General features: G+C 46.3%; 1 protein-coding gene across 1 annotated transcript; it reads left to right on the top strand.

The window, feature by feature from the left end:
- The first annotated feature begins 881 nt into the window (after positions 1-881).
- On the top strand, positions 882-3,560 carry LOC131953624 (palmitoyltransferase ZDHHC15). The gene is made up of 2 exons (XM_059316894.1): positions 882-1,302; positions 2,727-3,560. The coding sequence occupies exons 1-2, from the start codon at positions 957-959 to the stop codon at positions 3,320-3,322; spliced, it is 942 nt and encodes a 313-aa protein (XP_059172877.1). The 5' UTR covers positions 882-956; the 3' UTR covers positions 3,323-3,560.
- Positions 3,561-15,197: the final 11,637 nt, after the last annotated feature.

Here is a 15,197-nt window from a genome sequence, read left to right as displayed (position 1 = left end):
CGTTGTAAAATTTTTCAGGGATTCCCAGCACCCAATTTGTCACGTGGTCTAGTGAAAGGCTGACAACACAGCTGAGACATTGACATGTTATCACACTAAGGTGGCGCATTATCTCCTCACAGCGGTGGTGATATGTGAATAGATGTTTACATATAAACTTGCCTGGGGTGGGGTGGGGGAGGGGTGGTAAGGTCGGCTTGACTTCCCACAATGAAAAATGAAAAATCCGTTCGCGTCGCTTTATGTGCTTAATTTTATATATATATATATATATATATATATATATATATATATATATATATATATATATATATATATAATGTATGTATGTGAATTTGCGTGCGTGTTGTTCGTGTGTAAAAAAAGTGATACGGCACCACTCCCACCCCTCAGCCATGAAACCCCTTGGCAACATCAATGAATACAAAAGCCGATGATTACATGTACACGTACAGTTACAGAATGGATCTAAACACTAAAGTCTGTACATAGTAGATGTAATTTAAACTTCTTTGTTCTATCAATATAACTACCATAATATCGAGGGTTTTTTTTTTACCACTCAAATTTAGATTTACCCAAAGAAATTTTTTTTTTAATAATAAAAAGCTTTAGCCTTTCATGAAGTCGAACACATTATAATGACTAGTGTTTCTACATATATATCAAAATAGAACTTCCTTTTTTAGTTCATTTATAGCTAGTTATTGTAAAGATTTTTTTGTTTTACCTAAAATTTCAAATTTATTTCGTTCTGTATATTGTTAAATTTACTTCAACTTTAAAGTGCGTATAACGTCATGAATTTTGTCATAACCTCTAAACACATTTTCCCCGGAAGTATCCCTACACTTCCTGATATTTGATTTCCTTTTGAAAAGACTCCAAGTTCCGCAGAAGATCCGTCAGCTTTGAAGATGAGATGAGATCCCCTACAGACTTGGTGAGCCCCCTACATGACACTGGCAAGGATTCTGTCTTGGGCGCCAGTTGTTGGAATCATTATCCTCGCCTGCTGGGTCTACTACGTCTACGTGATCGTCCTCTGTCTGCTCACTATCGAGTACCTGAGTGAGAAGCTCGCCTACCTGTTTTTCTTTCACCCCATCTTCTTCATGGCTCTCTGGAGCTTCTACAGGAGTGTCACGACCAAACCCCTCCAGCCCCCACTTCAGTACGCGCTGGACGAGGCTGAATGGACCCGCCTCACCCACAATTACAACTGGAAACATGAGACGAAGGAGGTCATTGAACTCCGAATTAAGCTTGGCTTAAAGACAACCCCAGTAGATTCAGGTTACGGCAAGTAACAGGCATTTTATTTTTAGATCTAGTGTGGTTTTAACATGGCCTTGTTATTGGTCAAACAATTTTTCTCGCGTCATACAAACGACGACAGGTCGTTTATAAGCAAATTTTTGTATGTGCTAATATTTTCAACAATATCTGTGTCCCAACCCAGCCTCTAATGTTGATATTATTCCTTATCATGATCCCATAACTGTTACTAAACCTACACCTAATGGTAAACCTACACCTAATAGTAAACCTACACCTAATAGTAAACCTACACCTTATACTAAACCTACACCTAATAGTAAACCTACACCTAATAGTAAACCTACACCTAATATTAAACTTACACTTGTTACGAAGCTTAACATTAAACCTACATCTAACATTCACCACCTCTCATAAACCTATACCTAACCGTGAAACCTACACTTTTCATTATACCTACACCTTACATTAAGCCTAACCTTAAATTAAACATAATCTACTCAAGGACTGCATATTATTATATCTACTTCTGTAAGGCTACACACTCTGCTCAAGGCTAAATTGTTTTCTATGGTTAATAAACTCGTCCAACGTTTTGATCCACGAGCAGATGAAGTAGAGTTCACCAGTTTAGTGTCCTTAATGACAGAACAGTGTCAGGACGTCCTGCGAGATCCAAACTCTAGGCTTTAGGAGTCGTACGCTCTACTATCACACCACACCGTCCACGGTTAGTGTAACATACAATAATCCGACTATCGTTATTATATGCTACACTGGTATCCGATAGTAACTTTACTATCGTATATGCACGTGTTAATTAATTGACCCCTATGTCCCCAGTCCCCAATGCACGTGTTAACAAATTGACCCCTATGTCTCTAGTGCACGTGTTAACAAATAGACCACTATGTCCACAGGCCTACCCTCCTACTGCTCTAGTGCACGTGTTAACAAATAGACCCCTATGTCCACAGGCCTACCCTCCTACTGCTCTAGTGCACGTGTTAACAAATAGACCACTATGTCCACAGGCCTATCCTCCTACTGCACGCGTTAAAAAATTGACCACTGTGTCCCAAATGCTCCTGTTAACAAATTGACCACTACGTCCCCAGTCCCCAGTGCACGTGTTAACAAATTGACCCCTATGTCCAGTGGCGTAGCCAGGATCGTCTCAAGGTGGGGTTCCAATTTTTACCCGGGGACAAACTTTCGATTTGCACCCCCCCCTCAAACTTTCGATTTGCACCCCCCGTCAAACTTTCGATTTGCACCCCCCCCCTCAAACTTTCGATTTGCACACCCCCCTCATACTTTTTCTATATACCGATGGGTCTATCGGGGGGGGGGGGGGTTATGACCCCCCCTAACCCCCCCCCCTGCCTACGCCACTGCCTATGTCCATTGTGCACGTGTTAACAAACTGACCCCTATGTCCCCAGGCCTACCCTCCTACTGCCACACGTGCAAGAACCTGAAGCCAGACCGCTGCCACCACTGCTCCAGATGCCGGACCTGCGTGCTGAAGATGGACCACCACTGCCCTTGGATCAACAACTGCGTCGGTTACCATAACTACAAGTACTTCCTCCTCTTCCTAGCCTACGTCATGACACACATTCTCTTCGTCTGCCTGACGTCATTCCGTTTTATCGTGGACACGTGCATCATGCTGCACGAGAAAGGTCTGGAGGCCGCACGTGACATCAACCGTCTGCAGGTCTTCGCCATGTTCTTCTTCTACGCGGCGGTGGGCCTGACCCTGAGTCCGCTCATCAAGCTCCACCGTGACCTGCTCTACACCAACGTCACCACCCTGGAGAGCAGCCGGCCCGTGGGGCTGGTGGGGACTGTCCCCAACTACGAGACCTTTGACCTCGGCTGGAAAGAGAACTTGAATCAGGTGTTTGGGGACAGGAAGTGGCTCAAGTTGCTACCCATCTTCTCCAGTAAAGGGGACGGCCTGAGCTTCCCCATCTTTATGTGCACAGAAGTCACAGACAAGGAGTCGGTCAACAAACAGAGCAATCCCGTGTGAAGGTCAATTCACAAGGTCAATCCTAGAATACTTGGATCACGAAATTTTTCTTGTTTCTTATTGCCATAAACCATGATCATAAACATGCTGTTAAAATTGTTTATTTATTGTCTGCTAAGGGGAGGTAATAATAAAAAAAACTTCTTAGAATCGTTATTTTTTAAATTACCTCCCCTTAATTTGATGTTATTTGTTAAAAGTTAAAAAAACAAAATAACAAGCTCTTAAAATGTACGTATAAAGCACAAAGAAAATAAAGATACATTTTCTAAAGCTTTAAGGTTAAAGCGCTGTTTGAGCAAAAAATGTCAATAAAAATATTAGCAGTCGCTGCTGTCACTTAAAATAAGTTTGTTTATTTTCTCACAACTGGTGCATTTAAAAGGTTGTTATATTAAAGGTTTCAATGCTTTGTACATTTTTTTGTCTTTATAGGATTGTTTAATATTACAACCGAAGTTGGTTATTAACTTCTAGAAACAATAACCACCATATGTATTTGCTCCATCACTGGCCATGTTAACACCCACCTATCTCCTTACAAATAACATCTACTATAAATCCAATGATTAACGGCTAGCATATTAAATAGCAAGTTGCTAATATTCCCTTCTAAATGAAACTTCCCACTAATTATCTCCTAACGACGGTCTCAACTCTCTAATCAGGTCAAATGGTTACAAATAATAAGTTATCTCCCTGGAATTATTTAATCGTCTAGTCCAGGGGTCGGCAACCTGCGGCTCGCGAGCCGCATGCGGCTCTTTTGATGTCAAGATGCGGCTCTCCAGTTCCTTAATAATTATATTATTTTATTTTCAAAACTCAAAAAAAATATGGTACTGTAAAAACAGAAACAACTTTAAACAAAAAAAGAAACCCACTGAGAGTAGGTGGAGTAGAGCGTATAAGGACAGCTGACCCACAGCAGGCCCAGCCCCACAACTGTGCTGTGGCCAGCCCCACAACTGTGTTGTGGCCAGCCCCACAACTGTGCTGTGGCCAGCCCCACAACTGTGTTGTGGCCAGCCCCACAACTGTGCTGTGGCCAGCCCCACAACTGTGTTGTGGCCAGCCCCACAACTGTGCTGTGGCCAGCCCCACAACTGTGTTGTGGCCAGCCCCACAACTGTGCTGTGGCCAGCCCCACAACTGTGTTGTGGCCAGCCCCACAACTGTGCTGTGGCCAGCCCCACAACTGTGTTGTGGCCAGCCCCACAACTGTGCTGTGGCCAGCCCCACAACTGTGTTGTGGCCAGCCCCACAACTGTGTTGTGGCCAGCCCCACAACTGTGCTGTGGCCAGCCAAACAACTGTGCTGTGGCCAGCCCCACAACTGTGTTGTGGCCAGCCCCACAACTGTGTTGTGGCCAGCCCCACAACTGTGCTGTGGCCAGCCCCACAACTGTGTTGTGGCCAGCCCCACAACTGTGTTGTGGCCAGCCCCACAACTGTGCTGTGGCCAGCCCCACAACTGTGTTGTGGCCAGCCCCACAACTGTGCTGTGGCCAGCCCCACAACTGTGCTGTGGCCAGCCCCACAACTGTGCTGTGGCCAGCCCCACAACTGTGCTGTGGCCAGCCCCACAACTGTGTTGTGGCCAGCCCCACAACTGTGCTGTGGCCAGCCCCACAACTGTGCTGTGGCCAGCCCCACAACTGTGTTGTGGCCAGCCCCACAACTGTGCTGTGGCCAGCCAAACAACTGTGCTGTGGCCAGCCCCACAACTGTGCTGTGGCCAGCCCCACAACTGTGTTGTGGCCAGCCAAACAACTGTGCTGTGGCCAGTTCCGTTGTGGCCAGCCCCACAACTGTGCTGTGGCCAGCCCCACAACTGTGATATGGTCAGCCCCGGGGCTATGGCTCCATGCTTTAAACTACCGAAGTGCACATAAAAATGTTTGTGGCTCTTTAAAATGTGTGAAATTTTGTAAATTGTAACTTTTGGCTCTTCCGTCTGAAAAGGTTGCCGACCCTGGTCTAGTCTAGTCTTTAAACTAAATTGTATCGACTATAACTTTCTGGTAAACATTCACAGTTTGACATCTGAGTGGCACTAGAAATCGCTGCTGTAGATATGAACGTTTATAATAACAAGCTTTAACTTATACACTAAAGTTATTTTTTTTTTAAAGTTTCACTACTTAGGTAGCTATAAAGAATGTAGGTGTAATTTGTAATTTATATTAAATACCCTTACCAAAATCTTATCAACAGCCAACGCTTTTCTTTATAGTACATATACAATTATTTTATAGTTAGTGCATTAATTAAAGCTTGTCATATTTCAAAAGATTAGTTTTATCTGTTTTAAAAAATTATATCACAAAAGTAAATACACTTGAGGACAGAATGTGTGATTGGACAGACGTGTGTAGGACAGTGTAGGACAGTGGAGGACAGTGGAGGACAGTGTAGGACAGTGTAGGACAGTGTAGAACAGTGTAGGACAGTGTAGGACAGTGTAGAACAGTGTAGGACAGTGTAGGGCAGTGCAGGACAGTGTAGGACAGTGTAGGACAGTGTAGGACAGTGTAGGACAATGTAGGACAGTGAAGGAAAGTGTGGGACAGTTAAGGACAGTGTAGGACAGTGCAGGACAGTGTAGGACAGTGCAGGACAGTGTAGGACAATGTAGGATAGTGTAGGACAGTGTAGGACAGTGTAGGACAGTGTAGGACTGCAGGATAGTGTAGGACAGTGTAGGACAGTGTAGGACAGTGTAGGATAGTGTAGGACAGTGTAGGTCAGTGTAGGACAGTGTAGGATAGTGTAGGACAGTGTAGGATAGTGTAGGATAGTGCAGGACAGTGTAGGATAGTGTAGGACAGTGTAGGACAGTGCAGGACAGTGTAGGACAGTGTAGGGCAGTGTAGGACAGTGTAGGATAGTGTAGGATAGTGCAGGACAGTGTAGGATAGTGTAGGACAGTGTAGGATAGTGTAGGACAGTGTAGGATAGTGTAGGATAGTGCAGGACAGTGTAGGATAGTGCATGACAGTGTAGGATAGTGTAGGACAGTGCAGGACAGTGTAGGACAGTGTAGGGCAGTGTAGGACAGTGTAGGCCAGTGTAGGACAGTGTAGGGCAGTGTAGGATAGTGTAGGATAGTGCAGGACAGTGTAGGATAGTGTAGGACAGTGTAGGATAGTGTAGGACAGTGTAGGATAGTGTAGGATAGTGCAGGACAGTGTAGGATAGTGCAGGACAGTGTAGGATAGTGTAGGATAGTGCAGGACAGTGTAGGATAGTGTAGGACAGTGTAGGACAGTGCAGGACAGTGTAGGACAGTGTAGGACAGTGTAGGACAGTGTAGGATAGTGTAGGACAATATAGGATAGTGCAGGACAGTGTAGGGCAGTGTAGGACAGTGTAGGATAGTGCAGGACAGTGTAGGGCAGTGTAGGATAGTGTAGGACAGTGTAAGACAGTGTAGGACAGTGTAGGACAGTGTAGGATAGTGTAGGACAGTGTAGGACAGTGTAGAACAGTGTAGGACAGTGTAGGACAGTGTAGGACAGTGTAGGACAGTGTAGGACAGTGTAGGGCAGTGTAGGGCAGTGTAGGGCAGTGTAGGACAGTGTAGGACAGTGTAGGACAGTGTAGGACAGTGCAGGACAGTGCAGGACAGTGCAGGACAGTGTAGGACAGTGCAGGACAGTGTAGGACAGTGTAGGACAGTGTAGGACAGTGTAGGACAGTGCAGGACAGTGCAGGACAGTGTAAGACAGTGTAGGACAGTGTAGGACAGTGCAGGACAGTGTAGGACAGTGTAGGACAGTGCAGGATACACATGTGTGAGCTGAATTCAATCTATGAATCGGTTCCCTGTACTTAACACACAAACAGACACGTGCAACATTTTCCGTTTTATTACAATCCAATCATTTGTCTTCCTTATAAAGAACACAGAGCCAAGAACGGTAACCACATTTAAATCATGAACATTCTGAGCTCAAGCCTAGAATGAGTTACAGTTCCTGATGGTTCTGAATGCATTTTTCCGCTAAGTTATGTTGTTGCTTTAGCACAACTACCAGCAAACTCCATTAGCAGACAACACGCGGCACACACGGCCTTCATTGTACTTATAATGCATGGATGTGAAAACAATGAACATGTTTTTTCATGTGGTGGAAGTGTAATTTGTTTTCTATTTATTAGTTTATAATTAGCTCATTAATTATAACTCTCATTAGATAACGATATTTGATTTGGTATACAATGAACCTTTAGTGTAGTTTTATACTGTGGTCATTAAGGAAAAAACCTACGTCACTAACTACAGTCTCAACCTACCTACGTCACTCACTACAGTCTCACCCTACCTACGTCACTAACTACAGTCTCACCCTCCCTACGTCACTAACTACAGTCTCACCCTCCCTACGTCACAACCTACAGTCTCACCCTACCTACGTCACTGACTGCAGTCTCACCCTACCTACGTCACTGACTGCAGTCTCACCCTCCATACGTCACAACCTACAGTCTCACCCTACCTACGTCACTGACTGCAGTCTCACCCTCCCTACGTCACTAACAACAGTCTCACCCTACCTACGTCACTCACTACAGTCTCACCCCACCTACGTCACTAACTACAGTCTCACCCTACCTACGTCACTAACTACAGTCTCACCCTACCTACGTCACTCACCACAGTCTCACCTCACCTACGTCACTCACTACAGTCTCACACTACCTACGTCACTAACTACATTCTCACCCTACCTACGTCACTAACTACAGTCTCACCCTACCTACGTCACTCACTACAGTCTCACCCTACCTACGTCACTAACTACAGTCTCACCCTACCCACGTCACTCACTACAGTCTCACCCTACCTACGTCACTAACTACAGTCTCACCCTACCTACGTACTCTACCTACGTCACTCACTACAGTCTCACCCTACCTACGTACTCTACCTACGTCACTCACTACAGTCTCACACTACCTACGTCACTCACTACAGTCTCACCCTACCTACGTCACTAACTACAGTCTCACCCTACCTACGTACTCTACCTACGTCACTAACTACAGTCTCACCCTACCTACGTACTCTACCTACGTCACTAACTACAGTCTCACCCTACCTACGTACTCTACCTACGTCACTCACTACAGTCTCACACTACCTACGTCACTCACTACAGTCTCACACTACCTACGTCACTAACTGCAGTCTCACCCTACCTACGTCACTAAATACAGTCTCACCCTACCTACGTCACTAACTACAGTCTCACACTACCTACGTCACTCACTACAGTATCACACTACCTACGTCACTCACTACAGTATCACACTACCTACGTCACTAACTAGTCTCACACTACCTACGTCACTAACTACAGTCTCACTCTACCTACGTCACTCACTACAGTCTCACCCTCCCTACACACATTCAGCCATCTGACTAATGTGGCCCTATCAGCGAGGTCAAGCAAGACTAGCATCAGTAGACATGTCTAAGTAGACTTGAGATAAGATAAGATGAAGGCACCTAGAGCCCGAGGGGAACTGAGTTATCTAACCTACCAAAGACTTCCGGTGTAAATAACAAAATTAGTACGTCGCTCCTGAGTCAAGTGTAAAGGTATGGTCAGCATGGGGTGTTACTGTATTAATGGGTGGTGGTGGTGGTGGTGGTTTATGCATGCTGATGGATAATAATTTTTTATTGCACACATATTAGTTGAAATCTGGAGCCGATAGTAAGGTTTGTGGACAAATTGATAATTTAGGGGTGCTAACAAGTTTAACTGGAGTAAGCAACAAAGGGGTGCTAATAAGTTTAACTGAAGTAAGCAACTTAAAGGTGTTGACAAGTTCAAGTGAAGTAAGCAACTTAAAGGTGTTGACAAGTTTAAATGAAGTAAGCAACATATAAGAGTTAGGTGCAAAAAAATTGAACTGAAGTAAGGAGCAGGGTTGGTAAGTTACTGGCAAGTTTACTAGTCAAGTAACCGTTACTTAAGTGCTAAGCTTGCCGTTACCTGGCCCAGTTGTCGGCCGGTGAGGACAGGTGTAGTCATTGCCCGACCCCGGGGATTCCACTCCAGGCTGGAGGAGATGTCAGAGAATTAATTTATGCCACGTGCGCTTCCGCTCTCGTCAGATGGACTAGACCGGTCCAGGCTAGACCAACACATTGATAGCTAGGTCAGGTCAAGGTCGTAGTTACTTAACACAGTGCTCACAGATCTCTTTTGATGTAAAGACATGGAGGATTCAATTTTGTAGTTATATCTTGTTGTATAAAATGTACGTAGTAAAAAAATAGTGCTTGAAAGTACTAGATCTAAAATACGTTAAAACACTCGATACATTACTTAATAGGAAATGTTAGTTTCATGTACTTTGTACATAACAAGTTAAAGTACTAGTAAAAAATATCTTGCAATACTTAAAAAAACAATATATTGAAAACGTACTCAGTATAAATAACATGTACCGTCACTGTGTATTCTAGGGTGATTGTATGGTTACGACCTTTAGACAGTGATTGTATGGTTACGACCTTTAGACGGTGATTGTATGGTTACGACATTTAGAGAGAGATTGTATGGTTACGACCTTTAGACGGTGATTGTATGGTTACGACATTTAGAGAGAGATTGTATGGTTACGACCTTTAGACGGTGATTGTATGGTTACGACCTTTAGACAGTGATTGTATGTTTACGCCTTTCAATAATCTGTTCACACCACGCTGCTTATGTTACCAACTAGTCGCGATACAATTGTACACTAACACAATTCTTTGGAAAATAATCTGCTCCTTAAATACATCACCGGATTTTTTTTTTAATTCAGCAGCTTTAACAGCGAGTTAATTAATATTGGACGTGGGAGGGGGAGAAGGGGGGTGGGAATGATTTAATTGGCTGCAGTATGGATATCCGTGGGAATAAAAACAGCAGACTGTTAATTACACCCCTCCACTGTCACCCCACCACTCCACTCAATCCCACACACACACACAAAGCAACACACACAACACACGATTGGGTATTAGGTTACATAGGGGTGGTCTATTAATGGCGTCACTCTTTTTAATTTTACGATGTGTACTCCCCTTTTCCAAATCATCATAAAATACCGACACCTCTTACAGTCACAAGACCGACCCCTCTTACAGTCACAAGACCGACCCCTCTTCCAATCACAAGCCCGACCCCTCAAAAAGTCACAAGCCCGACCCCTCTTACAGTCACAATACCGACCCCTCTTCCAGTCAGAAGACCGACCCCTCTTGATCTCTCTTACAGTCACAAGACCGACCCCTCTTACAGTCACAAGACCGACCCCTCTTCCAGTCACAAGACCGACCCCTTTTGACCCCTCTTACAGTCACAAGACCGACCCCTCTTGACCCTTCTTACAGTCACAAGACCGACCCCTCTTACAGTCACAAGACCGACCCCTCTTACAGTCACAAGACCGACCCCTCTTCCAATCACAAGCCCGACCCCTCAAAAAGTCACAAGCCCGACCCCTCTTACAGTCACAATACCGACCCCTCTTCCAGTCACAAGACCGACCCCTCTTGACCTCTCTTACAGTCACAAGACCGACCCCTCTTACAGTCACAAGACCGACCCCTCTTCCAGTCACAAGACCGACCCCTCTTACAGTCACAAGACCGACCCCTTTTGACCCCTCTTACAGTCACAAGACCGACCCCTCTTGACCCTTCTTACAGTCACAAGACCGACCCCTCTTACAGTCACAAGACCGACCCCTCTTGACCCCTCTTACAGTCACAAGACCGACCCCTCTTACAGTCACAAGACCGACCCCTCTTACAGTCACAAGACCGACCCCTCTTACAGTCACAAGCCCGACCCCTCTTGTCCCCTCTTACAGTCACAAGACCGACCCCTCTTACAGTCACAAGCCCGACCCCTCTTGTCCCCTCTTACAGTCACAAGACCGACCCCTCTTACAGTCACAAGACCGACCCCTCTTGTCCCCTCTTACAGTCACAAGACCGACCCCTCTTACAGTCACAAGCCCGACCCCTCTTGTCCCCTCTTACAGTCACAAGACCGACCCCTCTTACAGTTACAAGCCCGACCCCTCTTGTCCCCTCTTACAGTCACAAGACCGACCCCTCTTACAGTCACAAGACCGACCCCTCTTCCAATCACAAGCCCGACCCCTCAAAAAGTCACAAGCCCGACCCCTCTTACAGTCACAATACCGACCCCTCTTCCAGTCACAAGACCGACCCCTCTTGACCTCTCTTACAGTCACAAGACCGACCCCTCTTACAGTCACAAGACCGACCCCTCTTACAGTCACAAGCCCGACCCCTCTTGTCCCCTCTTACAGTCACAAGCCCGACCCCTCTTGTCCCCTCTTACAGTCACAAGCCCGACCCCTCTTGTCCCCTTTTACAGTCACAAGACCGACCCCTCTTACAGTCACAAGACCGACCCCTCTTACAGTCACAAGCTCGACCCCTCTTGTCCCCTCTTACAGTCACAAGACCGACCCCTCTTACAGTCACAAGACCGACCCCTCTTACAGTCACAAGCCCGACCCCTCTTACAGTCACAAGACCGACCCCTCTTACAGTCACAAGACCGACCCCTCTTACAGTCACAAGCCCGACCCCTCTTACAGTCACAAGACCGACCCCTCTTACAGTCACAAGACCGACCCCTCTTACAGTCACAAGTCAGACCCCTCTTGTCCCCTCTTACAGTCACAAGACCGACCCCTCTTACAGTCACAAGACCGACCCCTCTTACAGTCACAAGTCAGACCCCTCTTGTCCCCTCTTACAGTCACAAGCCCGACCCCTCTTACAGTCACAAGTCAGACCCATTATTACCTCCCCCCCCCCCTGTCCTCCTCCGTCTACATATCTACATAAGCAGGGACGGGACTCCAAAATAAAAGATAAACGGGTTATAAAAGATACTTTTTAAAATGCCAGTCTGACGTATACTTTTTTACATCCCCCACCCCTATCCTCCTCACACATCGGTACAAAATTCTCACCCCCACCCCCACGACCCCACACCCAAGAGCGTACGTTATTTATGGAAGGATTCATCGTCCTAAATACTGATTTACAAAAACAAAAGAAAATTAATTATATCGTAAAAATAGTGGGTTTTTTAATTAATTATAAGTATGTTTATATGTCTCTATTACTATAAGTAAGTATGTATATATTCCTCTAAATGTTTGTCAGTATGTATTTCTCTAAATATATAAAGGCGTATGTATGTGTTCCTTTGAATATAAGTAAGTATATGCTTCTCTATTACCACATAAGTATGTATGCATGTATGTATGTGTTTCTCCTAATGTAAGTATGTGTGTCCAACAGCTGATGCCCCATTCACCCGCCTCCTCCCCTCCCCCTAAGCGTGCCCCCCCCCCTCCCATGCGTGGATAAACCCAACAGATTATTGTTCAACTATTGATTGGTCCAACATGTGCCCCTAGTTAAGTGGTGGGTTGGGAAGAGGGGGGAGGGTTGAATTACCCCCACGTGCTTCATTGCTCTTTGTTCTTCGGGGTGTATGTGGGTGTGGGACGGGGGAGGGGTTGGGGGGGGGGGGGTGAGAACAGGTTCACCAAGTGAATTTTTAATTATTCAAATTTGTGTAGAAATGAAATTCTTTGATCTATTAATAAAAATTATTTGTGACCTTTGAACTTTATTGACGTTAATTAGTAAAAAGTTTTATTTCATTTCAAAATGTTAGTTGACAGCTGTTGAATAAACAATTGACTTTAGGCTGGAACCACAATAATGAAGAAACTTGTTTATTGTATGGGTGGAATAGTCTGGTGGGATTTTTAACGTCTTTGGTATGTTGTACTCGTGGATGTTGTATCCACTCGTGGATGTTGTAAGTTGTATCCACTCGTGGATGTTGTAAGTTGTATCCACTCATGTAAGTTGTTTCCACTCATGGATGTTGTAGGTCTATAACACTGATGAAAGCTGTAGGCTGATAAAAGGTGTAGGCTGATGAAAGATGTAGGCCTATATACTGCTTCTTTACTTCCGGTGTTAGATAATGTCATTTGATACGCTGCAACTTTTTTTCAATGAAAAGAGCATCAGACAATGACATAAGGTCGGGTACGTCTGTAGGCCCTGTGTGTATGTAGGGCCAGGTTGTTGGCCCTGTATGTAGGGCCAGGTTGTTGGCCCTGTGTATGTAGGGTCAGGTTGTTGGCCCTGTATGTGTAGGGCCAGGTTGTATGTAGGGCCAGGTTGTTGGCCCTGTGTGTAGGGCCAGGTTGTTGGCCCTGTGTATGTAGGACCAGGTTGTATGTAGGGCCAGGTTGTATGTAGGGCCAGGTTGTATGTAGGGCCAGGTTGTTGGCCCTGTGTATGTAGGACCAGGTTGTTGGCCCTGTGTGTGTAGGGCCAGGTTGTATGTAGGGCCAGGTTGTATGTAGGGCCAGGTTGTTGGCCCTGTATATGTAGGGCCAGGTTGTTGGCCCTGTGTATGTAGGGCCAGGTTGTTGGCCCTGTGTATGTAGGACCAGGTTGTTGGCCCTGTGTGTAGGGCCAGGTTGTTGGCCCTGTGTATGTAGGACCAGGTTGTTGGCCCTGTGTATGTAGGGCCAGGTTGTTGGCCCTGTGTATGTAGGGTCAGGTTGTTGGCCCTGTGTATGTAGGGTCAGGTTGTTGGCCCTGTGTATGTAGGGCCAGGTTGTTGGCCCTGTATGTAGGGCCACATGGTTGGCCCTGTATGTAGGGTCAGGTTGTTGGCCCTGTGTATGTAGGACCAGGTTGTTGGCCCTGTATGTAGGGCCAGGTTGTTGGCCCTGTGTATGTAGGGTCAGGTTGTTGGCCCTGTGTATGTAGGACCAGGTTGTTGGCCCTGTATGTAGGGCCAGGTTGTTGGCCCTGTGTATGTAGGGTCAGGTTGTTGGCCCTGTATGTAGGGTCAGGTTGTTGGCCCTGTGTATGTAGGGTCAGGTTGTTGGCCCTGTATATGTAGGACCAGGTTGTTGGCCCTGTATGTAGGGCCAGGTTGTTGGCCCTGTGTATGTAGGGCCAGGTTGTTGGCCCTGTGTATGTAGGACCAGGTTGTTGGCCCTGTATGTAGGGCCAGGTTGTTGGCCCTGTGTATGTAGGGTCAGGTTGTTGGCCCTGTATGTAGGGCCAGGTTGTTGGCCCTGTGTATGTAGGACCAGGTTGTTGGCCCTGTGTATGTAGGGTCAGGTTGTTGGCCCTGTATGTGTAGGGCCAGGTTGTTGGCCCTGTGTATGTAGGACCAGGTTGTTGGCCCTGTATGTAGGGCCATATTGTTGGCCCTGTATATAGGACCAGGTTGTTGGCCCTGTGTATGTAGGGCCAGGTTGTTGGCCCTGTATGTAGGGCCATATTGTTGGCCCTATGCAGGTGTCAATCACCATCTTTGTAGGCCCACACGCCACTCGCACCCCCCCCCCCCCCCCCCGCCCCTGTGTTGTTGGCCAGGTTGTTGGCCCTGTGTATGTAGGGCCAGGTTGTTGGCCCTGTATATAGGGCCAGTTTGTTGGCCCTGTGTATGTAGGGCCATATTGTTGGCCCTGTCCTGTATGTAGGGCCAGGTTGTTGGCCCTGTGTATGTAGGGCCAGTTTGTTGGCCCTGTGTATGTAGGGCCATATTGTTGGCCCTGTCCTGTATGTAGGGCCAGGTTGTTGGCCCTGTGTATGTAGGGCCAGGTTGTTGGCCCTGTGTATGTAGGGCCATATTGTTGGCCCTGTGTATGTAGGGCCAGGTTGTTGGCCCTGTGTATGTAGGGCCATATTGTTGGCCCTGTGTATGTAGGGCCAGGTTGTTGGCCCTGTGTATGTAGGGCCAGGTTGTTGGCCCTGTATGTATGGCCAGGTTGT

This window comes from Physella acuta, unplaced genomic scaffold (genome assembly GCF_028476545.2).
Source record: "Physella acuta isolate Inbredline_101_S28 unplaced genomic scaffold, ASM2847654v3 ptg000934l, whole genome shotgun sequence".
NCBI lineage: Eukaryota > Metazoa > Mollusca > Gastropoda > Physidae > Physella > Physella acuta.
Note: the sequence above shows the minus strand (reverse complement) of the source record. Positions and strands in the feature narration are given on the sequence as shown.